General features: G+C 50.9%; 1 protein-coding gene across 1 annotated transcript; it reads left to right on the forward strand.

Moving 5' to 3' along the window:
• The first annotated feature begins 116 nt into the window (after positions 1-116).
• LOC140420202 (uncharacterized) lies at positions 117-15348 on the forward strand. The gene is made up of 2 exons (XM_072504228.1): positions 117-389; positions 12770-15348. Exon 2 carries the CDS (start codon positions 13099-13101, stop codon positions 14326-14328), a length of 1230 nt encoding a protein of 409 aa, XP_072360329.1. The 5' UTR covers positions 117-389; positions 12770-13098; the 3' UTR covers positions 14329-15348.
• The last annotated feature ends 9430 nt before the right edge of the window (positions 15349-24778 follow it).

Here is a 24778-nt window from a genome sequence, read left to right on the forward strand (position 1 = left end):
TCCCTCAGACATGCGCAATCTCTCATCTCCCTCAGACATGCGCAATCTCTCATCTCCCTCAGGCATGCGCAATCTCTCATCTCCCTCAGACATGCGCAATCTCGCCTCTCCCTCAGACATGCGCAGTCCCGGGCCGGGGGGGAGAGAAAATCACCGAGAGGCTTCTCGCTCTGGCCGGAGCCGTCAGTCGGTTGCCTGGAAACCTTGTCTCGAGGAGGGGGGACAATGAATGGGGCGGTGGAAGGTTGTTGACCAATGGGAAGAGTTGGTGAACCGGAAGGACTCTCTTCCACCATCCAATCAGCTCCCCCGTTCGAACGTGGAAGCTGGACAATGAGGAAACCTGGGGCCTCGCACGGACTGAAAACTTCTTCATGTCTCCAACATATGTGAGTAAAACACTTTTCCTCTCCTTTCCATTTATTTTCTCATTCCCACCTTCAATTGGTCACTTGCAGCAACTGAAGGGAAAGGAAGTGAATCCAGGGAGGGTGCAGACTCTGCAAAGCTTGGCCCAGGTCTCTCTCTCTCTTTTTTTTTTTTATAAATGTTTTATTGAAAATTTTTTCCCAAACAACAATTTTTCCCCTCTTACAAAGCAAACGCAACAATAACAATACAGAAATTTTAAACAATACACAAGTAACAAAACCCCTTTATCTTTGACCTAAACTAAACCCCCCCTCCCCCTGGGTTGCTGCTGCTGGTCATCTGTCTTCCCTCTAACGTTCCCCTAGGTAGTCGAGAAATGGCTGCCACCGCCTGGTGAACCCTTGAGCCGATCCTCTCAGGGCAAACTTTATCTGCTCCAGTTTAATGAACCCCGCCATATCATTTACCCAGGCCTCCAGTCCGGGGGGTTTCGCCTCCTTCCACATGAGTAGGATCCTGCGCCGGGCTACTAGGGACGCAAAGGCCACAACGTCGGCCTCTTTCGCCTCCTGCACTCCCGGCTCTTCCGCAACTCCAAATAGAGCTAACCCCCAGCCTGGTTTGACCCGGGCCTTCACCACCCGCGAAATCACTCCCGTCACTCCCTTCCAATACCCTTCCAGTGCCGGGCATGCCCAAAACATATGTGCGTGGTTTGCCGGGCTCCCGCCACACCTCCCACATTTGTCCTCCACTCCAAAGAACCTGCTCAATCTTGCTCCCGTTATGTGTGCTCTATGTAGCACCTTAAATTGAATCAGGCTAAGCCTGGCGCATGAGGAAGAGGAATTTACCCTGCTTAGGGCATCAGCCCACATACCCTCCTCTATCTCCTCCCCTAGTTCTTCTTCCCACTTTCCTTTTAGTTCGCCCACCGACTCCTCCCCCTCTTCCCTCATCTCTCGGTAAATCTCTGACACCTTGCCCTCTCCGACCCACACCCCTGAAAGCACCCTGTCCTGTATCCCCTGTGTCGGGAGCAATGGAAATTCCCTCACCTGTTGTCTAGTAAATGCCCTCACCTGCATATATCTCAAGAAATTTCCCCGGGGCAACTTATACTTTTCCTCCAATGCTCCCAAGCTCGCAAAAGTCCCATCTATAAATAAATCTCCCACCCTCCTAATTCCCAACTGGAACCAGCTCTGAAATCCTCCATCCATTCTTCCTGGGGCGAACCTATGGTTGTTCCTGATTGGGGACCCCACCAGGGCTCCCCGCACCCCTCTCTGTCGCCTCCACTGTCCCCAGATATTTAATGTTGCCGCCACCACCGGGTTCGTGGTAAACTTTTTAGGTGAGATCGGTAGCGGCGCCGTCACCAGCGCCTCTAAACTCGTCCCTTTACAGGACTTTCTCTCCAGTCTTTCCCACGCCGCTCCCTCACCCTCCATCATCCATTTACGTATCATTGCCACATTGGCGGCCCAATAGTAATCGCCCAAGTTCGGTAGTGCCAATCCTCCTCTGTCCCTACTACGCTGAAGGAACCCCCTCCTTACTCTCGGAACTTTCCCTGCCCACACGAAGCTCGTGATGCTCCTGTCTATTTTATTAAAAAAGGTCTTAGTGATTAGGATAGGGAGACATTGAAATACAAATAAGAACCTCGGGAGGACCATCATCTTAATTGCTTGCACCCTGCCCGCCAGCGATAGAGGCTGCATGTCCCACCTCTTGAAGTCCTCCTCCATTTGTTCTACCAACCGTGTCAGATTAAGTCTGTGCAAGGTTCCCCAGCTCCTAGCGATCTGAATCCCCAGGTATCGGAAGTTTCTTTCCACTTTCCTTAGAGGCAAGCCTTCTATCTCTCTACTCTGGTCCCCTGGATGTATCACAAATAATTCACTCTTCCCCATGTTTAGCCTATACCCCGAGAAATCCCCGAACCCCCTCAAAATTCGCATAACCTCTATCATTCCCCCCGCTGGGTCCGACACGTATAACAATAGGTCATCCGCATATAACGAGACTCGGTGTTCTTCTCCCCCTCTAATCACCCCTCTCCATTTCCTGGAGTCTCTCAACGCCATGGCCAGAGGTTCAATTGCCAACGCGAACAACAATGGAGACAGCGGGCATCCCTGTCTTGTTCCCCTGTATAGTCGGAAATACTCCGATCTATGTCGACCTGTAACTACGCTTGCCGTTGGAGCCCCATAAAGAAGTCTAACCCAGCTAATAAACCCGTTCCCAAACCCAAACCTCCTTAACACTTCCCATAAATACTCCCACTCCACCCTATCAAATGCCTTCTCTGCGTCCATTGCCGCCACTATCTCTGCCTCCCCCTCCACTGGGGGCATCATTATCACCCCTAATAGTCGTCGCACGTTAACATTCAGTTGTCTCCCTTTTACGAACCCTGTCTGGTCTTCGTGCACCACCCCCGGGACACAGTCCTCTATCCTCGATGCCAGTACCTTTGCCAACAATTTGGCGTCCACGTTCAACAATGAAATGGGTCTATAGGACCCGCACTGCAACGGATCTTTATCCCTCTTCAAAATTAACGATATCGTCGCCTCCGACATCGTCGGGGGTAGAGTCCCCCCTTTCCTGGCCTCATTGAACGTCCTCACCATCAACGGGGCCAACAAGTCCACATATTTTCTGTAATACTCCACCGGGAACCCGTCTGGTCCTGGGGCCTTCCCTGTTTGCATGCTTCCCAGTCCCTTAATAACCTCGTCCACCCCAATCGGTGCCCCCAGGCCTACCACCCCCCGCTCCTCCACTTTCGGGAACCTCAATTGGTCCAGGAACTGCCGCATCCCCTCCTCTCCCTCTGGGGGTTGAGACCTATACAGTTCCTCATAGAAGGTCTTGAACACCTCATTTATCTTTCCTGCCCTTCGCACCGTGTCTCCCCTTTCGTCTCTAATTCCTCCTATTTCCCTCGCTGCTGCCCTCTTTCGCAATTGATGAGCCAACAGGCGACTCGCCTTTTCCCCATATTCATACCTCCTCCCCTGTGCCTTCCTCCACAGTACCTCCGCCTTTCTGGTGGTCAGAAGGTCAAATTCCGTCTGGAGTCGTCTCCTCTCCCTGTACAATTCCTCCTCCGGGGTCTCTGCAAATTCCCTATCCACCCTTAAAATCTCCCCCAGTAATCTTTCCCTTTCCTTGGCCTCTGTTTTCCTTTTGTGGGCCCCAATGGAGATCAGCTCTCCTCTGACCACCGCTTTTAGTGCTTCCCATACCACTCCCACCGGGACCTCGCCGTCGTCATTGACCTCCAGGTATCTCTCAATACACCCCCGCACTCTTGCACACACTCCCTCATCCGCCATCAGTCCCACATCTAATCGCCAGAGTGTTCTCTGCTCCCTTTCCTCTCCTAATTCCAGGTCCACCCAATGTGGGGCATGATCCGAAACCGCTATGGCTGAGTACTCAGCTTCTTCCACCCTAGAGATCAACGACCTTCCCAAAACAAAAAAATCTATCCGGGAGTACACTTTATGGACATGGGAGAAGAAGGAATACTCCCTAGCCCTAGGTCTAAGAAATCGCCATGGATCCACTCCCCCCATTTGGTCCATAAACCCCTTAAGTACCTTGGCCGCTGCCGGCCTTCTTCCGGTCCTTGAGCTGGATCTATCTAGCCCCGGGTCCAGCACCGTATTAAAGTCCCCTCCTAAAATCAAGTTTCCTACCTCCAGGTCCGGTATACGCCCCAGCATCCGTCTCATAAATCCCGCATCGTCCCAGTTTGGGGCATACACGTTAACCAACACGACCTCCATTCCCTCCAGCCTGCCACTCACCATTACATATCTACCTCCGCTATCTGCTACGATGTTCTTTGCTTCAAATGCGACCTGTTTCCCCACCAAAATGGCCACCCCTCTATTCTTTGCGTCCAGTCCTGAGTGGAACACCTGTCCCACCCATCCTTTCCTTAGCCTAACTTGGTCCGCCACCTTTAGGTGCGTCTCTTGGAGCATAACCACGTCTGCCCTTAGTCCTTTCAAATGCGCGAGCACTCGGGCCCTTTTTATCGGTCCGTTCAGGCCTCTCACGTTCCACGTGATCAGCCTCACTAGGGGGCTACCTGCCCCCCTCCCGTGTCGACTAGCCATTACCTTCTCTAGGCCAGTCCCATATCCCGCCTCCGCGCTCCCGCTCGCTCCCCCAGCGTCGCACACCATCCCCGCCCACCCACTCTTTAGCCATTTCCTTTTGGATTTCCGCAGCAGCAACCCAGTTGTCCCCCCCCCCCCCTTCTCCCTCCCTCCTCCCCTCCCCGCTAGATCTCTTTCTAGCTTGATTGCTCCCCCCATATTACTTCCGTAAGTCAGCTAACTTCAACTGACCCCGGCTACTCCTGCTCACTCCTCGACCCCCCCCATGTGGGGAACTCCCATCCGCCTTGCGCCTGTCTTCCCGCCTTATTCTTTCTGGTGCGGGAACATCCCTTTACCTGACCCGCCTCTTATGGCGCAGCTCCCTCTCCCCTCCCCCTCCCCTTCCCCATTCTCCAACTATGTCCCGTCTTTCCCCCCTCACCGGCGCCCACATTTCCCCAATGTCTCCCCCCGTCCCTGTTTACTTCTCAATTAACTTCCACCGTAACATTAACAATAACATTTCCTGCAGCATCAGTCCCTCAGTTCCGATCCAATTTCTCTTCTTTGATGAAGGTCCATGCTTCCTCCGCCGTCTCGAAATAATGGTGTCTCTCCTGATACGTGACCCATAGTCTTGCCGGCTGCAGCATCCCGAACTTCACCTTCCTTTTATGCAACACCTCTTTGGCTCGGTTGAAGCTCGCCCTCCTTCTCGCCACCTCCGCACTCCAATCCTGGTATACCCGTACCACTGCATTCTCCCATCTGCTACTCCGCACCTTTTTAGCCCATCTCAGGACCTCTTCTCTATCCTTAAGGCGGTAAAATCGCACGATTATCGCCCTGGGTGGTTCCCCCGCTTTTGGTCTTCTCGCCGGAATCCGATTTGCCCACTCCACCTCCAAGGGGCCCGTAGGGGCCTCAGCACCCATCAGTGAGCTCAGCATCGTACTTGCGTACGCTCCACAGTCCACTCCTTCCACACCCTCAGGGAGACCCAGTATCCGAAGGTTCTTCCTTCGCGCTCCATTTTCTAGGGCTTCGATCCTTTCAGTACACTTTTTATGAAGTGCCTCGTGCGTCTGTGTCTTAACCGCCAGGCCCAGGATCTCGTCCTCAATATCTGTCACCTTCTGCTCCACCACACGGAGCTCTGTCTCCTGGGTCTTTAATGTCTCCTTGAGCCCCTCAATTGCCTGTAGCAACGGGGTCAGCACCTCCCTCTTCAGCAGCTCCACGCACCGTCTCACAATTTCATGCTCAGGCCCCCATGTCGCCTGCGCTTTCTCCGCCGCCATCTTGTACTTCTCTCTTTCTGACCCTTTGGTCGACGATTCCTCGCGCTGCAGCCGCCGCCGCCGGTTTTTTCCTCCTTCGTTTGGGGGGGACTCCCTTCTCACACGCCCCACACCGGGTTGCGTCGTCGAAAAATTCCCCGTTGGGGCTCTTAAAAGAGCCCGAAGGTCCGTCGGAGCTGGAGCCGCCGAAGCGTGCGGCTAGCTAGGCATCACCGCAACCGGAAGTCCCTTCAGTGGCCTTGATGAGGTCTTTTCACAGTTGTTCCCTCTGCTGCTAGAATTCACCTTTGATACAGGCCCTCAGGTCAGCTTGCAGCTTTAAGCTTGCCCTTCCCCCGCCTGCATGCTGGAAGAGGCCCTGTTTATCCTGTAGTTGCAGCCAAATCTTTCACTGTTTCTGCGTGTGTCTGGCAACCAAGAGACATACCCTTCCTGGGGGACACTGTCGGGGGAATATTGCCGCCTTCTTCCCACACCGGGAAATGTCAAACAAATGCCGTGGGGGCCCTGTAAAAGAGCCCAAAAGTCCGTTCCAAGCAGGAGCTGCCGAATGTGCGACCTAGCTCTGCATAGCCGCACCCGGAAGTGGTCTCTCTCTCTCTTAAGGACATTGACATCCTTTGCTCCCTCAGCTTGACACATTTATTTGTCTGGCTAAAAGGATGGTCTCTTTCCGAATGTTCACAATTAAATGGCTGGTTTCTCCAGGCGATGGCTGACATTTAAGGGGACAGTAAATTAATACCAGAGACATGTCTCGTGCTGTTATATGGTACAGATTAGATATATTATTTATGGTTCTGTAATAAAGTACAATCCAGTAATCTCTTCCCTTGGAGGGTTATTAGTCTCTGGATTTCTCTTCCCAGGGACCAGTGGTGTGTGGGGGTCATTGAATATATTCACGGATGAGTTGGACTGATTTTTAATAAATTGTTTTGTTTTAAATCATTTTTAATCAATGAATGCAACAGAGTAACAGAAAAAATCGTGGCAAATGGGCACAGAGCGGAACAAGAGATATTGCCAACATCAATCCAAGCAACACATTGCAGAATTAATTTGGAACAGGATATTTGAGGGACCAGAGCCTCGAGATGAAATGCCAGATCAATTGAAGAACCAGTTAACAGGTTAAAGTAGTGAGTGGGGAAAGAGGGTAAGGGTATATAACAGTTCAGTTTGTAAACCCAAAAATATCACAAACGGGACGGGCTAACAGCATAATGAAATTAAAATGAATTACACAACATAGATGACATAGAACTCCTGTAGTGCTGAAGGGTATTCGCCCCTTCACATCTGCACTGAGCCTCAGAAAGAGCATTTCACACAGGCCCACTCCCCATCCAATCCTCGTAAGCCTGTCCATTGATCATGGTCAACCCACCTAACCTACACATCTTGGACACTAAGGGGCAAAATAGTGTGACTAATCCACTTTCGCTGCACTTCTTTGGATAGTGGGAGGAAACCGGAGCACCCGGAGAAAACACTCAAAGCCACAAGGTGAATACACAAACTCCACACAGACAGCCACCCAAGGCTGGAATTGAACCTGGGTCCCTGACGCTGAGGGAGCAGTACTAACCACTGTGCCCTAAGTTAAATTGAATTCACTCATGGAAAGTCCAGGAGGAGCAAGTCAGTGAATTTGGAGCCTATCTATTTGAGATAGGAGTCCCATACTTTACCCAATGCATCAGACTCCGAATGAATTACAGACATAAAAATTGCATGGAGATGCTTTCCATAATCAGCCTATGCTGGTTTTGGATCGAGGGAGAACTGACTGGCCTGCTTCTGTATTGAGCCAGATGAATGTTGGCTCCATCCTAACCCAATCCCTTATGAACCTAAGACGAGAGGCCAATTGATGAAGCCTGATTTTTCAGGAGACCATACCCTCCCTTAGCTCCTGGTGATTGGAGCTTAACAAACTTGAGGCAAGGTTTATTTGTGTTCCAGGTAGAGTCATAGATATTTACAGCTTGGAAACAGGCCCTTCGGCCCAGCTTGTCCATGCCGCCCAGCTTCTATCACTAAGCTAGTCCCACTTGCCAGCATTTGGCCCATTTCCCTCTATACCCACCCTGCCCATGTAACTTGTAACTGCTTGTTAAAGGACAAAATTGTACCCGCCTCTACCACTGCCTCCGGCAGCCATTCCAGATGCTCACCACCCTCTACCAGCCTCCCCGAACAGGCGCCGTAATGTGGCGACTAGGGGCTTTTCACAGTAACTTCATTTGAAGCCTACTTGTGACAATAAGCAATTTTCTTTTCATTTCATTTCTATGTAAAGAAACTTCTCCTCTGGTCTTTTTGTATCTCTCTTCTCTCACCTTAAACCTATGCCCTCTAGTTCTAGACTCCTCTACCTGAGGGAAAATATGTTGACTATATACCTTTTCTATGTTCCTCATTATTTTGTAGACTTCTATAAGGTCACACCTAAGCCTCCTACGCTCCAGGGAAAAAAAGTCCCAGCCTATCCATCTGCGGTCTTACCAATGTCTTGTCCAACTTCAATAAGACATCCCAACTCCTGTGTTCAATATTCTAACCAATAAAACTGAGCATACTGAATGCCTTCTTCACCACCCTGTCCACCTGCGACTCCACCTACAAGGAGCTGTGAACCTGTACTCCTAGATCTCTTTGTTCTGTAACTGTCCCCAACTCCCTACCATTAACTGAGTAGGTCCTGCCCTGATTTGATTAATTCCCCTAACAACTCTGGTTGACAGCAGTATAGGCAGCATCTGCAGAGGGTACAACAGTCTGGGCAACACATTCACTTTAATGAAGGCAATCCTCGCCATGAAATCGGAAGAGCCGACCACCGGGCAAGGTCCCACCTAATAGTCACCATCAGCTGTGAAAAGTTGGCCCCATACAGCTGCCTGAAAGAGGGGCCATTGACATTCACCGGTTTTTAAATGGCATGGTGGGGGTGGGGGGGCATCTGAAGGGGAAGTTAGCAAGAGGAGGAGGCTTACACCTCAACCCCTCCCCACCGGCATGGCCTTGGACTCAGTAAAATTGATCTCGTAACCGGAGAAGGCACTGAATCTACCCACTACTCCAATAATGACCAGGACTGAAACACTGGGGATCGACATCATCAGCAGCCCGTCATCTGCACACAGAGTGATCGTGTGCTGCCTCATGCCACTCCCCAGTCCCGATATCAGAGGATCTGATCTGATATCCTCCAGCAAGGGCTCAATGGCCAATGCAAACAGCAAGGGGGACAGAGGGCAGTCCAGTCTTGTCCCTCTCTGAAGCTCAAGGTTTGATGCCCTTAAACCATTGGTGAGCACCGCTGCTGCCGGTTTGTGATGTATCAATTGAATCCACTCAATATAAACCTCACCCAACCCGAAGCCTCGCAGCGGATACACCAGATAATTCCACTCAACTCGAGCAAAAGCTTTCTCTGCATCGAAGGAGATCAGCAGCCCATCCAGTGCATATTTTTGAAAAGCCTGAATCACATTCAGCAACCTTCCAACATTGTTACTGGAAAACCTTCTCCGTATAAACCCAGTCTGGTCCTCCCGCACGATTGTCAGAAGGATGTCCGCCAGCCTTATCGCCAAAACATAAGATCGCAGTTTCAAGTCAACATTCAAAAGAGAGATTGGGCGATAAGAGGCCCACTCCTTGGGTCCTTGCCCACCTTCAGGATCAAAGAGATATTAACCTCACCAAGAGTCGGTGGCAGCATCCCTGAGTCAAAAGAGTGACAATACATATCTATCAACGGGTCCAACAACAAATCTTCAATCCCCCGATAAAACTCACCCACAGCCATCCGGTCCCGGGCTTTACCCGGCTGCAGTTCCTTCATGGCCTTTAATACTCTTCCCTCGAAAGGGGAGCGTTAAGAGCCTCACAATGGCTTTCTGAGGCCTCCAGAAGCTTCAGGGAAGAGAAAACATGTTCCACACTCACCAACACATCAGAATATTGCTCAGACTTGTATAATCCTGCATTGAATTCCTGAAATACTAGTTTGTCTTCATGACCCTTTTCCCTCTCCGAAGCCGAACAGAGGGAATTGCTCTAAAGTCGACCTTTTCTTTGTCAAACAGGCTACGTATTTGCTCAGCTTATTCCCCAAACTCGTACAACTTCTGCCTCGCAAACGTCCAACTTTTCTGTTGGGACAATAGGGAGCCCAAAGCTGCTCCGCCGTGTTAACCCAAAGCACTCTTGCCGTGTTAACCCAAAGCTGCTCCGCCGTGTTAACCCAAAGCACTCTTGCCGTGTTAACCCAAAGCCGCTCTTGCCGTGTTAACCCAAAGCACTCTTGCCGTGTTATCCTCCTTCAACAGTAGCCGACTCGGGCCCTCCATATGATTCTCCTCCACCTTCACCAAACAAACCTCCAGATGCCACTGGTTCTCCAACATCCTGCACCTTTTATTAGCAGTGTAAGACATGATCAGCCCCGAGCATAAACTTTACACGTCTCCCACAAAATGGAGGGGGAAATACCAGGAGTCGAGTTAACCGAAAGGAAGAACTCAAACTATTCCGTAAAGTGTGCCGTAAATGAAGTGTCTCTTATCAGGGAGGCATCAAACTTCTACGTTCTCGACCTGGGGGTGAGCCCTCGAGCAGAAACTCCAGACAAACGGGGGAAGGTCTGTGATTACGATGCTCCCTGTGGTGCAAGTGGACACCAGGTGTAGGATCGTCCTCGGCACAAACAAATTGCTGATTCGAGTATGACAATGATGTGGGGCTGGAAAGAAGGTAAAATCTCTGCTCCTCGGGTACAAAGTTCTCTCAACATCCACATAACCCACCTCCTCACAAGCCGAGGCCAACACCCTAGCTTGCAGCGTGAGTGGGGGGGTGGGGGGGTTCCTGGTAACCGGGAGCTTATCTACCAGAGAATTTAAGTGGCAATTGAAGTCACCAACCACAAAGAGTTAGTCGAAGCTAACTGTACAAAATTCACAAAAACCTTCGTAATGAACTCCGGGAGTAATCGGGGATCCATAAAGATTCATTATTGAAACAACATCTCCATTCACCAAACCTCTAATGATCACATATCTCCCTCCTTTGTCCTTGGTGCAGGTTTCAAACTTAAAAGTGATATTTTTATTCATAAGGATTGCCACACCCCTCCTATTTGAGGAAAAGGAGGTGAAAAAACCTGCCCCACCCAATCCTGCCTCAATTTAAAGTGTTCCTCATCATCCAGATGGGCTTCCAGTAATAAAGCTATGTCGACTTTCTCCTTACGAAAGGAGAGGATCTTTTTCCTTCTGATAGGGTGATGGATGCCCCGTACATTCCCTGAGAAAATTTGCAGATTAACTGCTGCCATTAGTTAGGCGACAGAGAGACAGGAACAGATTTTCACACCACAATCGGGCGTGCGCCATTACCCCCTCCTCCAACTCTCTTTACACCAGAGGCACCAACGTTTCCACAAACTGCTCCTTTCACGGATAAAAGCCCCGTCTGTACCAGAGTAGGATAAAGTCAACAACACATAAACCCTCCCAGAATAACAAAAATACAAAAGAATCACCAACACAATAGATCCAAGGGGACATTCCTCAATAAGACTGAGGACCCGGAGGATTAACCCCACGGCCAGACTGTCGTTACCCTCAGGATACCTTCTCCAAAATGAGAAGAAAAGAAGGGCCAACAAGGGAATGGGGAATGAATGCCCCTCCCGCATTTTAGACTCACCCGTGAAGACCTACATCCACCACCACCCACCCTTCGGCAATGGCTCCACTCGATTCTGCCATGATTAACGCTCGGATAATAGAAGACAACGGATAATAAGCACACGGCACATCTGCCATAACTGAGATAAGATAATCCGAGTCCCTGGAACACTCGAGGAGAAGAAGAAGACATTCAATTGGCGCTCACAGAATAACAACTCCCTTCAACAGGATAAAAGACAACAATTTCAGACAAAAACACCAAGATAGGGAAAGAGTTTAGATTAGAGCCTGAGTTAGTCTGAGCTGCAAATCATCGCTCCAATCGTAGCCCTTCGAGGATTTAGCGAAGACCAAGGCAGTAGTCAGATTATTGAAAGACTTGACGGAGTTGTCAATATAATTTTCAGGGTCACAGGATAAAGTGACATAATTTACTGTAAGGTGAGGTGGGAGCCAGGTCTCACCTCACCTTGCCCGTCTCCAGGACCCTCTGGTGATCTTTCAAGTTGTGGAAGGGAATGATTACAGGCCTGGGATGAAAACTATCCCTTGGCCTCAAAGACAGGATCCGATGCCCTTTCTAATTTCTAATTCTAATACCCAGGCTTCAGATCCAGCTTGAGAAAACGTGGCAGCCGGTCCTCGAAGAACCTAACGCGAGCCTTCCCCTCCACACCTTCTGGCAGGCCGACGACTCAGATGTTCTTTCTCTGACCTTTGGTTCTCCAAGTTCTCCAGGAGTCCACCACACCACTCGGCCAGTTTTCCAAGGATTAAATTTGTGCCTCCGCCGAGGACGCATCTTGCTCAACGTTCAGGATTCTCTCCTCCGGATCATCGAGCCTCTTAATGGTGTTTTACAGCTCGAACTCATGAGCTCACAGATATTGAGTCAGCACACTCTGGTCAATAACACTGAGAATGTCGCTGACATAGATCGGCCAATGATCCCACAGAATAGACGAGCAGGCTCAATGGGCCAAATGGCCATCTGCAGCTCGTATTTGTTATGATCTCTGTGCCTAGGACAGGAAGCAGTGAGCATGCATCTGTCAATCAACCTGAATCAACACCTTCAGGAGAATTGGGAGGGTGAATATTAGATACAGCAGTGAGAATGGAGGGAGAGTGTGTGGGATGGAGATTTGCAGCTTTTGGGGAATGAGCGAGGAAAGAATGTTCTCTAGGAACGAGAATTGTCTGTTCTGAATTTCTGTCCTGTACTGACAGTGATGTCTTTTGTAAATTGTTTTTACAGGATATTAGAAGAGGAGGAATTACAGACTGAAATCTCAAACTTCACGTCTCAATCTGACTGAGTCTCTCAATTCCTTGGAACTGAATATCACCCGACTTCGTATCTAGAAGGAGAAATGTTTGTCTTTTCTGTCAGCCTCAAAAGATTTTAACCATCAGTGTGACTGGAAAAGCACCGAGACGCACACACCCGAGTGAGAGTGTTCCAGAGCACTGACTGCGGAAAGAGCTTTAACCTGTTACACAGCCTGAAAAAACATCACACCATTCAGTGGGGAGAGACTGTACATGTGTTCTGTGTGTGGATGAGGCTTAAACTGATTGTCCAACATGGAGAGACACGAGGACACCCAAAACATAGGGAAACCGTGGAAATGTGGCGACTGTGGGAAGGGATTCAGGGTCCCATCTCAGCTGGAAGTTCATCGACGCAGCCACACTGGGGAGAGGCCGTTCACCTGCTCTGTGTGTAGGAAGGGATTCACTGAGTTATCCAACCTGCAGAGACACCAGCGAGTTCACACTGGGGAGAGGCCATTCACCTGCTCTCAGTGTGAGAAGGGATTCACTCACTTATCCAGCCTGCAGACACACCAGCGAGTTCACACTGGGGAGAGGCCATTCATCTGCTCTGTGTGTGAGAAGGGATTCACTCACTTATCCAGCCTGCAGACACACCAGCGAGTTCACACTGGGGAGAGGCCGTTCACCTGCTCTCAATGTGGGAAGGGATTCATTCGGTTATCCAACCTGCAGAGACACCAGCGAGTTCACACTGGGGAGAGGCCATTCACCTGCTCTCAGTGTGAGAAGGGATTCACTCACTTATCCAGCCTGCAGACACACCAGCGAGTTCACACTGGGGAGAGGCCATTCATCTGCTCTCAGTGTGAGAAGGGATTCACTCACTTATCCAGCCTGCAGACACACCAGCGAGTTCACACTGGGGAGTGGCCGTTCACCTGCTCTCAGTGTGAGAAGGGATTCACTACTTCAACGAGCCTGCGGAAACACCAGCGAGTTCACACTGGGGAGAGGCCGTTCACCTGCTCTCAGTGTGAGAAGGGATTCACTACTTCATCGAGCCTGCTGACACACCAGCGAGTTCACACTGGGGAGAGGCCGTTCACCTGTTCTCAGTGTGAGAAGGGATTCACTCAATCATCCGCCCTGCGGAAACACCAGCGAGTTCACACTGGGGAGAGGCCGTTCACCTGCTCTCAGTGTGAGAAGGGATTCACTACTTCATCGAGCCTGCTGATACACCAGCGAGTTCACACTGGGGAGAGGCCGTTCACCTGTTCTCAGTGTGAGAAGGGATTCACTCAATCATCCGTCCTGCGGAAACACCAGCAAGTTCACACCGGGGAGAGGCCGTTCACCTGCTCTCAGTGTGATAAGGGATTCACTACTTCATCGAGCCTGCAGAGACACCAGCGAGTTCACACCGGGGAGAAGCCGTTCACCTGCTCTCAGTGTGATAAGGGATTCACTCAGTCATTCCACCTGCAGAGACACCAGCGAGTTCACACCGGGGAGAAGCCATTAACCTGCTTTTAGTGCGAGAAGTGTGAGCAAGCGGGTGACTTTTGAGGCGGAGTATTGTGGCGGATAAAGGGGGCCGATCTGTGATGGTGAGTGGTAGGCTGCAGGGGGCCCGGGTGGTGCTGGTGAATGTATATGCCCCGAATTGGGACGATAGAGGGTCCATGAAGTGCATGCTGAGCCGGCTCCCGGATCTGGAGGTGGGGGGGGACTTTAATCCGGTACTGGACCCGGCACTGGATCGATCCAGGTCGAGGTCGGGCAAGAGGCCAGCTGCAGCCAAGGTTCTGAGGGGGTTTATGGATCAGATGGGGGCAGTGGACCCGTGGAGGTTTGCCAGGCCAGCGGCTAGAGAGTTCTCCTTTTCCCATGTGCACAAGGCCTATTCACGGATAGACTTCTTCGTGGTGCGTAGGGAGTTGATCCCAAGAGTGGAGGGGACGGAGTACTCGGCAATAGCGATTTTGGACACTGCCCCGCACTGGGTGGAGCTGGAGTTGGGGGAGGAGAGGGGCCAGCGCCCGCTGTGGCGCATGAATGTGCCACTGCTGGCAGATGAGGTCTGTGGGCGGGGCCGAGGGTGCATTCAAAGGTACACGGAGGCCAATAATAATGGGGAGGTATTGGTGAGTGTGGTCTTGGAGGCGGTGGTCAGGGGAGAGCTAATCTCAATCAGGGCTCACAGGGATAAGAGGGAGAGATTGGTGGGGGAGTTACTGAGGGTGGATAGGAGATACGCGGAATCCCCTGAAGAGGGGCTGCTGAAGGAGCGCCGGAGCCTCCAAACGGAGTTTGATTGCTGACTATGGGGAAAGCTGAAGCCCAGTGGAGGAGGGTACAGGGTGCAGCGTACGAGTATGGGGAGAAGGCCAGTCGGATGCTGGCGCATCAGCTACGTAGGAAGGAGGCGGCAAGGGAGATTGGAGGAATCAGGGACAGAGGGGGGAACACGGTGAGGAGTCCGGCCAAAATAAATGAGGTCTTTAGAGATTTCTACGGGAACCTGTACAAGTCAGATCCCCCAGCGGGGGGGGGGGGGGGATGTGGCGGTTCCTGGACCAATTGAAGTTTCCAATGGTGGAGGAGGGGCAGGTAGAAGGTTTGGGGGCACCGATCGGGATGGAGGAGCTGGTTAAGGGGTTGGGGAGTATGCAGGCGGGCAAGGCCCCGGGGCAGATGGGTTCCCGGTTGAGTTCTACAGGAAGTTTGTGGAACTGCTGGGCCCGTTGCTGGTGAGAACCTTCATCGAGGCGAAGGAAGAAGGGATTCTTCCCCCAACGATGTCGCGGGCTCTGATCTTGCTTATCCTCAAGCAGGACAAGGACCCGCTGCAGTGTGGCTCGTATAGGCTGATTTCGCTCCTCAATGTGGATGCCAAGTTGTTGGCGAAGGTCCTGGCGACTAGGATTGAGGATTGTGTCCCGGGAGTGATACACGAGGACCAGACGGGGTTTGTGAAGGGCAGGCAATTGAATGCAAATGTGCGGAGGCTCCTGAATGTGATCATGATGCCCTCGGAGGATGGGGGAGGCGGAAGTGGTGGCGGCAATGGAAGTGGAGAAGGCCTTTGATCGGGTGGAGTGGGAGTACCCGTGAGAAGTGCTGGGCAGGTTTGGGTTCGGTGAGGGGTTGATAGGGTGGGTCAAATTGTTGTACCAGGCCCCGGTGACGAGCGTATCGACAAATCGGCTGAGGTCAGAGTACTTTAGACTGTACTGCGGGACAAGACCGGGGTGCCCCCCTGTCCCCCCTGATGTTTGTCCTGGCAAATGAGCCGCTGGCCATGGTGCTGAGGGAGTCTATAAACTGGAGGGGGTTGGTCCGGGGAGGGGAGGAGCATCGGATCTCATTATATGCAGATGACCTGCTTTTGTATATCGCAGTTCCAGTGGAGGGGATTGCAGAGGTCATGTAGACCCTTAGGGAGTTTGGAGACTTCTCAGGATACAAGCTCAACGTTGGGAAGAACAAGCTCTTTGTGGTGCATGCGAGGGGCCAGGAGAAGAGGTTGGAGGAGCTGCCGCTCAAGAGGGTGGAGAGGAGTTTCCAGTATTTGGGTATCCAGGTGGCCAAGAGTTGGGGGTCCTGCATAAGCTCAACTTGGTGTGGTTGGTGGTCCAGATGGAGGAGGACTTTAAGAGATGGGACGTGTTGCCACTCTCCCTGGCGGGCAGGGTGCAGTTCATTAAGATGACGGCCCTCCCTAGGTTCTTGTTCGTGTTCCAGTGCCTATTCTCATCCCTAAGGCCTTTTTCAAGCGAGTGAGCAAGAGCATTATGAGGTATGTGTGGGCAAGTAAGACACCGAGGGTTAAGAGACTGTTCCTGGAGCCCAGTCGGGAGGGGGGTGGGCTGGCACTGCCGAATCTGTGTAGTTACTACTGGGCAGCTAATGTGGCAATGATTCGGTAATGGAGGGGGAGGGGCGGAGTGGAAAAGACTAGAGGCGGCGTCATGTGTAGGTACTAGCCTGGAGGCACTGGCGATGGCACCGTTGCCGCTACCGCCGACGCGGTACACCACGTGCCCGGTGGTGGCGGCGACATTGAGGATCTGGGGGCCGTGGAGATGGTACAGGGGGGAGGTGGGGGCCTCAATCTGGTTCCCGATACGGAACAACCATAGGTTTGCACCGGGCAGGATGGATGGCAGATTCCTAAGTTGGCATCGGGCGGGAATCAAAAGGATGGGGGACCTATTCATTGATGGGACTTTTGCCAGTCTGAGGACGCTGGAAGAGAAATTTGGGTTACCCCTGGGAAATGCCTTCAGGTATGTGCAGGTTGGGGTCTGTGAGGAGGCAGGTAGGGGAATTCCCGCTGCTGCCTGCCCGGAGGATACACGACAGGGTGATTTCGGGCGTGTGGGTCAGAGAGGGTAAGGTCTGGGCAATATACCAGGAGCTGCAGGAGGCGGAGGGAGCCTCGGTGGAGGGGCTGAAGGGCAAGTGGGAGGAGGAGCATGGCGAGGAGCTCGATGAGGGCCTGTGGGCTGACGCCCTGGGCAGGGTTAATTCCTCCTTGTGTTGCGCCAGACTCAGCCTGATCTCGTTTAAAGTGTTACGCAGGGCGCATATGATAGGGGCCGAGGATGTGTAAGTTTTTTTGGGTAGAGGACAGGTGTGTGAGGTGCTCGGGGAGCCCAGCAAACCACGCCCATATGTTCTGGGCGTGCCCGGCGCTGGCGGGGTTTTGGAGGGGCTTCACAAAGGCTATGTCCAAGGTCTTGGACACTCGGGTAAAACTGAGCTGGGGATAGCAATATTTGGGGTGTCAGACGAGCCGGGAGTACAGGAGCCGAAAGAGGCCGGAGTTCTGGCCTTTGCCTCTTTGGTAGCCCGGAGAAGGATCTTACTAATGTGGAGGGACGCGAAGCCCCCAAGCTTGGAGGCTTGAATCAATGACATGGCGGGATTTCTCAGGTTGGAAAGATAAAGTTTGCCTTGCGAGGGTCTGTGCAAGATTCTCCAGACGGTGGCAACCGTTCCTAGACTTTCTCACGGAACGTTAGGTGGAGGTCAATAGCAGCAGCAACACTGGGTGGGGGGGGGGGGGTGTTCTTGTTTTGGTTTATGTAAGGGGCATTTGTCCCATTTTTATTCTTAATTTGTTAAATCGTTTAAGGGTTAGAGGATACCGTGGGGCAGCACGGTAGCATAGCGGTTAGCGCAATTGCTTCACAGCTCCAGGGTCCCAGGTTCGATTCCCGGCTGGGTCACTGTCTGTGCGGAGTCTGCACGTTCTCCCCGTGTGTGCGTGGGTTTCCTCCGGGTGCTCCGGTTTCCTCCCACAGTCCAAAGATGTGCAGGTTAGGTGGATTGGCCATGATAAATTGCCCTTAGTGTCCAAAATTGCCCTGAGTGTTGGTTGAATGGGGTTGCTGGGTTATGGGGATAGGGTGGTGTGGGCTTGGGTAGGGTGCTCTTTCCAAGTACCGGTGCGGACTCGATGGGCCGAATGGCCTCCTTCTGCACTGTAAATTCTATGATTAAGATGCTTTGTTTGTTGGCGTATTGCCCTGTTTATTTCTCTATTGTATATTTTCTTTCCTTTTTGTAGTGTTTTGTAAAAATTATTGAAAAACATTGAATAATCATAATTTTAAAAAATAAATAAATAACAGATTAATTTGCATTTATACAGCACATTTAATGTAATTAAATTTCCCAAGGTGTTCCACAAGGACATTGTAAATCCAGGTTTCACAAATGATTTGATAAAATTGTCCAAGCTCATGATCATGACAGAAAATACTGCTTCTCCCTGTCTCTGCCTCCACTCCTCCCTATTGATTGTAACACTAATTCATCCCATTTATCCTCCTCCTGCTTTTCCCCCAATTCGCCTCCCCTGAAGATGCTGACTCTCGGGTTCAGTTTCACACTCCCCAATATGTCTAAATCGTTACAGCTGAAGTTAACAAAAAATTGTGCTAAGGGGAGTCACAAAATCCAGTGACTACCCACATGTACTCTGTGTCTGGAATGGGGGCACTGCTCGCCACTCCCTCTTTTCATCCCAGTCCCAGACGTTCGTAGACTGGGCTCCGGATGGGTAATGGCGGCTTAATCTCCCATAGTCCCCAGCGCCGGGGAAACCGCTCCATCCACCGCGGGGGGCGGGGCCATAACGAGAGGAAAAGAGGCGCATACGCGGTGGTGATTATTCCCTCGGGTCAAAGGAGCATCGATGACCACGTGACACCCGTTGCCCATTGTCTTCAGGCAGGCGGCCAGCAACCAATGGAAAGATTGGAGGACCGGAAGGACTCTAGTCCTCCAGCTATTGAGAGCGGGGGATTTGTCTGGATGACATGTGAGCTTCACAAAGACTGAAGCTCCGTCCTGTGCCCAACATCTGTGCGTATAACACTTTATTTTCTCCACTTTTCCATTTCTTTTCTCATTCTGGCCTTCAATTGGTCCCTTGCAGCAACGTTATATTCCAGAAGAGAAAATGCTGGAAAATCTCAGCAGGTGTGGCAGCAACTGAAAGGAGAGAAAAGAGCTGACATTTAGAGTCTAGATGACTCTTTGTCAAAGCTAAAAGGCGTTGATATTTATACTGTAGTGTGAGGGAATGAAAGATGAGTCATAGCCGCAGAAACAAAGCAAAAAGAGTGCTAATAGCTACAGAAACCAAGGGGAAAGAGTGCTAATGATAGTCCCCAGAGAGAATAAAAGATGTGAAAGGTCAAACAGCCGAGAAACTAAAATCAGAGGGTAAGGTGTGACAGATACAGATGTGGGGAGAAGGGGGACATGGGTGGGAGAGAGGTAAAATGAGAGAAAGGGGGAAGCAAAGGGGAGAAAAGGTAAGGAAAGAGAATAAGATTGGGGGGAAAATATATATGAAGAAAGAAATAAAAGGTAAAAGACAGTTAAAATGAGATGGAATGAAAACGAAAAGGGTCGAGGTGGGTAGAGCTAATCATCTGAAGTTGTTGAATTTGATGTTCAGACCGGAAGGCATGTCTAACCGGAAGATGAGATGCTGCTCCTCCAATATGCGTTGAGCTTCTCTGGAACATCGTAGCAGGCCAAGGACAGACATGTGGGCATGGGAGCAGGGTCTTGTGCTAAAATGGTGAGCAATGGGAAGGTCAGGGTCCTGAATGCACACAGACCGAAGGTGCTCAGCAAAGCGATCACCCACTCTACGTTTGGTCTCTCCGACATAGAGGAGACGACATTGGGAGCAGTGAATGCAATCAACCAAATTGAAAGGGGTGCAAGTGAAACACTGCTTAACTTGGAATGAGTGTTTTGGGCCTGGGATGTTAAGCATGGAAGAGGTAAAGGGGCAGATGTTACACCTGTGATTGCATGAGAAGGAGCCATGGGTGATGGGAGAGGTGTTAGATATGATGGAGGAGTGGACTAGACTATCCTGAAGGGAACGGTCTCTGCGGAATGCTGACAGCGGGCGGAAGGAAAGATGTGTTTGGTGGTGGCATCACGCTGGAGTTGGCGAAAATAGTGGAGGATTGTGCTTTGCATATGGAGGCTGGTGGGATGAAATGTGAGAACGAGGGTGACTCTATCCTTGTTCTGGGAGGGAGGGGGCGAGGGTAGTGGCGCGGGAGATGGACCGCATGTTGTTGAGGGCCCTGTCCACAACTGTAGGTGGGAAATCACAGTTGAGGAAGAAGGAACACATTTTCGAAGCACCATCGTAACAAATGCGATGGCGAAGGAGCTGCGAGAAAGGGATGGAGCCCTTACAGAATTTAGGGTGCGAAGAGCTGTAGTCCAGATAGCTGTGGGAGTCAGTGGGCTTGTAATGGACATTAGTGGATAGACTATTGCCGGAAATGGAGACAGAAAGGTCAAGGAAGGGAAGGGAAGTGTCTGAGATGGAACAGGTGAAAATGACGGAGGGGTGGAAACTAGAAGTGAAGTTGATGAATTTTTCAAGTCCGGACGGGAGCTTGAAATGGCACCAAAATAGTCATCAATGTATTGGTAAAGGAGTTGTGGGAGGGGACCTGGGTTGGCCTGGAACAAGGAATGTTCCACATACCCCATAAAAAGGCAAGCGTAGCTAGGATCCATGCAGCTACTCATTGCTTCACCTTTGATTTAGAGAAAGTGGGATGAGTTGAAGGAGAAGTTGTTGAGAGATAGACCGAGTTCAACCAGGCGGAGTAGAGTAGATGGGAATTGTTAAGGCCTCTTTTCAAGAAAGAAGCGCAGAGCTCTCTACACCATCACCCCACACCAGGATGGCCTTTGGGAATCACTCTAAAGTCGGCCTTTTTCTTTGTCAAACAGGCCAAGTATTTGCTCGGCTTATTCCCAAACTCGTACAACTTCTCCCTCACAAACTCTCAACTTTTCTCGACCTGCTGAGTAGAGAGGAGTCCAAAGCCACTCTTGCTGCGTTAACCTCCTTCAGCAATAGCTTACTCGGGCCCTCCATATGATTCTCCGCCACCATCGCCAACAAACCTCCAGACGCCGCTGGTTCTCCAGCATCCAGCACCTTTTATTAGCAGTGTGAGAAATGATTAGCCCCGAGCATAAACTTTGCACGTCTCCCACAAAATGGAGCGGGGAATTCAGGGGTCGAGTTAACCAAAAGGAAGACCTTGTATCTCGTTTTTGTGGCTGCCGAAAAATCCTGGAAGAACTAAATCCTCAGTCCCTCATGGAGCCAGGTCCCAAATGACCTTACCCGTCTCCAGGACCCTCTGGTGATCTTTCAAGTTGTGGAAGTGAATGATTACAGGCCTGGGATGAAAACTATCCCTTGGCCTCAAAGACAGGATCCGATGCCCTTTCTAATTTGAAACACCCAGGCTTCACATCTATCTTGAGAAAATGTGGCAGCCGGTCCTCGGAGAACCTAACAGGAACCTTACCCTCCACACCTTCTGGCAGGCCGACGACTCGGATGTTCTTTCTCTCACCCTCAGTTCTCCAAGTCCTCCAGGAGTCCACCACACCACTCAGCCGGTTTTCCAAGGATTGAATTCTTGCCTCTGCCGAGGAGGCACCTTGCTCAACATTCTGGATTCTCTCCTCGGGATCGTCAATCTTTTCCGTGATATTTTGCAGCTCGGCCTCATGAGCTCACAGATATTGAGTCAGCGCACTCAGCCTCTGGTCAATAACATGGAGAATGTCGGCAGTCATCATTTTCACCGCCTCCGAGAGAGTCCCGGAGAGAGCGGGGTTGCGAGACCTCCTGAGGGTCAGGCCGCCATGTTCAAAAGGCGGCTCCACCCCCACTGAATCCGCCTGCACTCTTTTATCGATAGATTTCTTTTTTTAAATAAAATTTAGAGTACCCAATTATCTCTTTATTCCAATTAAGGGGCTATTTCGCATGGCCAATCCACCTACCCTACACATCTTTGGGTTGTGGGGGTGAAACCCACACAGACATGGGGAGAATGTGCAAACTACACACGGACAGTGACCCAGGGTCAGGATTCGGACCCGGGTTCTCAGCGCTGCAGCCCCAGTGCTAACCACTGCGCCACATGCCGCCCAATCAATAGATTTCTTGACATATTTCGGCATAATCTCACCAAAACCAATCCTGAAGTCTTCCAGGGACATGAGAACAACTATTAATTCTGGCATTAATTCGATGAATGCCGGGAAATCAGGATAAATTACGGATTATAGGCGAGTGACACCAGAACCTGCGGAAAAGCTGCTTCACGTGGTTCCCCCCCCCGACAGATTTCTGATTGGCGAGGGAGTCGAGGGTCATGGGAAACCGGCAGGAAAATGGAGAGAAAGCTGAGATGAGGGATTTCCTCACTCGAGGGTGTAACACAAGTGCAAGGCAATGGCCATCTCCTGCAAGATGAGAATAATAATCTTTATTGTCACAAGTAGGATCACATTAACACTGCCATGCAGTTACTGTGAAAAGCCCCGAGTCGCCACATTCCGGCGCCTGTTCGGGTACACAGAGGGAGAATTCAGAATGTCCAAATTACCTGACAACACGTCTTTCAGGATTTGTGGGAGGAAACCGGAGCACCCGGAGGAAACCCACGCAGACACGGAGAACATGCAGACTCCACGCAGACGGTGGCCCAAGCCTTGAATCAAACCTAGGACCCTGGAGCTGAGAAGCAACAGTGCTAACCACTGTGCTACCCTTACATCTAACCACCGCTCCTTGACATGCAATGGCATTACCATCGCTGAATCCCCCACAAACAACATCCTGGGGCTTACTATTGATCAGAATCTGAAGTGGACTAGCCATATTAGTACTGTGGTTACCAGGGCAGGTTAAAGGCTGGGAATTATTTTTCTTACTAAATATTTTTATTCTCCTTTTTCACATATTTTCATCCAAATTTACACCCACCGACAAACAATCAACAGTAACAAATATAATGTCAATCCCCTGGCCAACAATTCCTCCCTCCCACCAACCCCCAAACAACCCTCAACATTTTAAATACAAACATCAAAGAAAAGGATTCAGGAATTCACCATACAACCCCATACATAGTCACCAACAACATACACAGTCCAACCCCACCCCAACACCCCCACTCCACTCTTTTGTTCAATGTCATCCAATTTTTGAAAGTGCATAATAAACACATGAATTGTACAATCCTTCCACCCTTCCCTTCAACTCAAACTTCACTTTTTCGAGTGTTAAAAACTCCAACAGATCCCCCCGCCACGCCAGGGCACAGGGTGGAGAAACTGACCTCCACCCCACCAGGATCCGCCTTTGGGCGATGAGCGAGGCGAAGGGTAAAACATCTGCCTCCACACCCGCTTCCAACCCTGGCCGATCCGATACCCCGAATATGGCCTCCAGAGGACCCGGCTCATGCCTCACATGTACCACCTTCAAAATTACCTTGAACACCTCCCGCCAATACCCCTCCAGCTTTGGACAGGATCAAAACATATGAACGTGGTTTGCGGGTCCCCCCCCCCCCCCCCCAACGTTCACAAACATCCTCTACCTCCTCAAAGAGTCGGCTCATCATCACCTTTGTGAGGTGCGCCCGATACACCACGTACAGCTCTATCAGCCTCAACCTCGCGCACAAAGTTGAGGCATTTACCCTCCAGAGCACCTCACACCACAACCCCTCCTCCATGCTCTCTCCCAGCTCTTCCTCCCACTTTGCCTTAATCCCCTCCAGTGGGCCTTCTGTTCTCCTCAAATCGCCCCATAAATTGCCAACACCACCCCCTTCTCCATTCCCGGAAAGCTCTGTATCTCCTTCTTAGCGAAATAAAGGCTGGAAATCCTACAGCGAGTAACTCACAACCTGACCTCCCAGATCTTGTCCAAACATCTACAAGGCACAAGTCAGGAGTATAATGGAATACTCTCCACTTGCCTGGATGAGTGCAGCTCCAACAACACTCGAGCAGCTCGACACCATCCAGGACAAAGCAGCCAGGTTGATTGCTCCTCTGTCCACAAACATTCAAACCCTCCACCACTGACGAACAGTGGCAGCCGTGTGTACCATTTACAAGATACACTGCAGTAAGTCGCCAAGGTTCCTCAGACAGCACCTTCCAAAGCCACGACCACTACTATCTAGAAGGACAAGAGCAGCAGATACCTGGGAACCTCACCCCCTGGAGGTTCCCCTTCAAGTCACTCACCAGACCGACTTGGAAATATATCGCCGTTCCTTCACTGTCGCTGGGGCAAAATCCTGGAACTCCTCCCTACCAGCACAGTGGGTGTACCTACACCTGAGGGACTGCAGACGTTCAAGAAGGCAGCTCACCACCACCTTCTGAAGGGCAACTAGGGATGACAAAGAATACTGGCCTAACCAGCGGCCCCCAAATCCCCGTCAATGAATTGATTAATTTTTTTAAATACCCAATTTTCTTTTCCAATTCAGGGGAAATTTAGCATGGCCAATCCACCCACCCTGCACATGGGTTGTGGGGGTGAGACCATGCAGACACTGGGAGAATGTGCAGACTCCACATGGACAGTGACCTGGGG

Source organism: Scyliorhinus torazame, chromosome 5 (genome assembly GCF_047496885.1).
Source record: "Scyliorhinus torazame isolate Kashiwa2021f chromosome 5, sScyTor2.1, whole genome shotgun sequence".
In the NCBI taxonomy this organism is placed as follows: Eukaryota; Metazoa; Chordata; class Chondrichthyes; order Carcharhiniformes; family Scyliorhinidae; genus Scyliorhinus; species Scyliorhinus torazame.

What these genes read in the sequence shown, in the direction of transcription:
- LOC140420202 (XM_072504228.1), top strand. Translation starts at nt 13,099, where the DNA reads ATGGAGAGACACGAGGACACCCAAAACATAGGGAAACCGTGGAAATGT.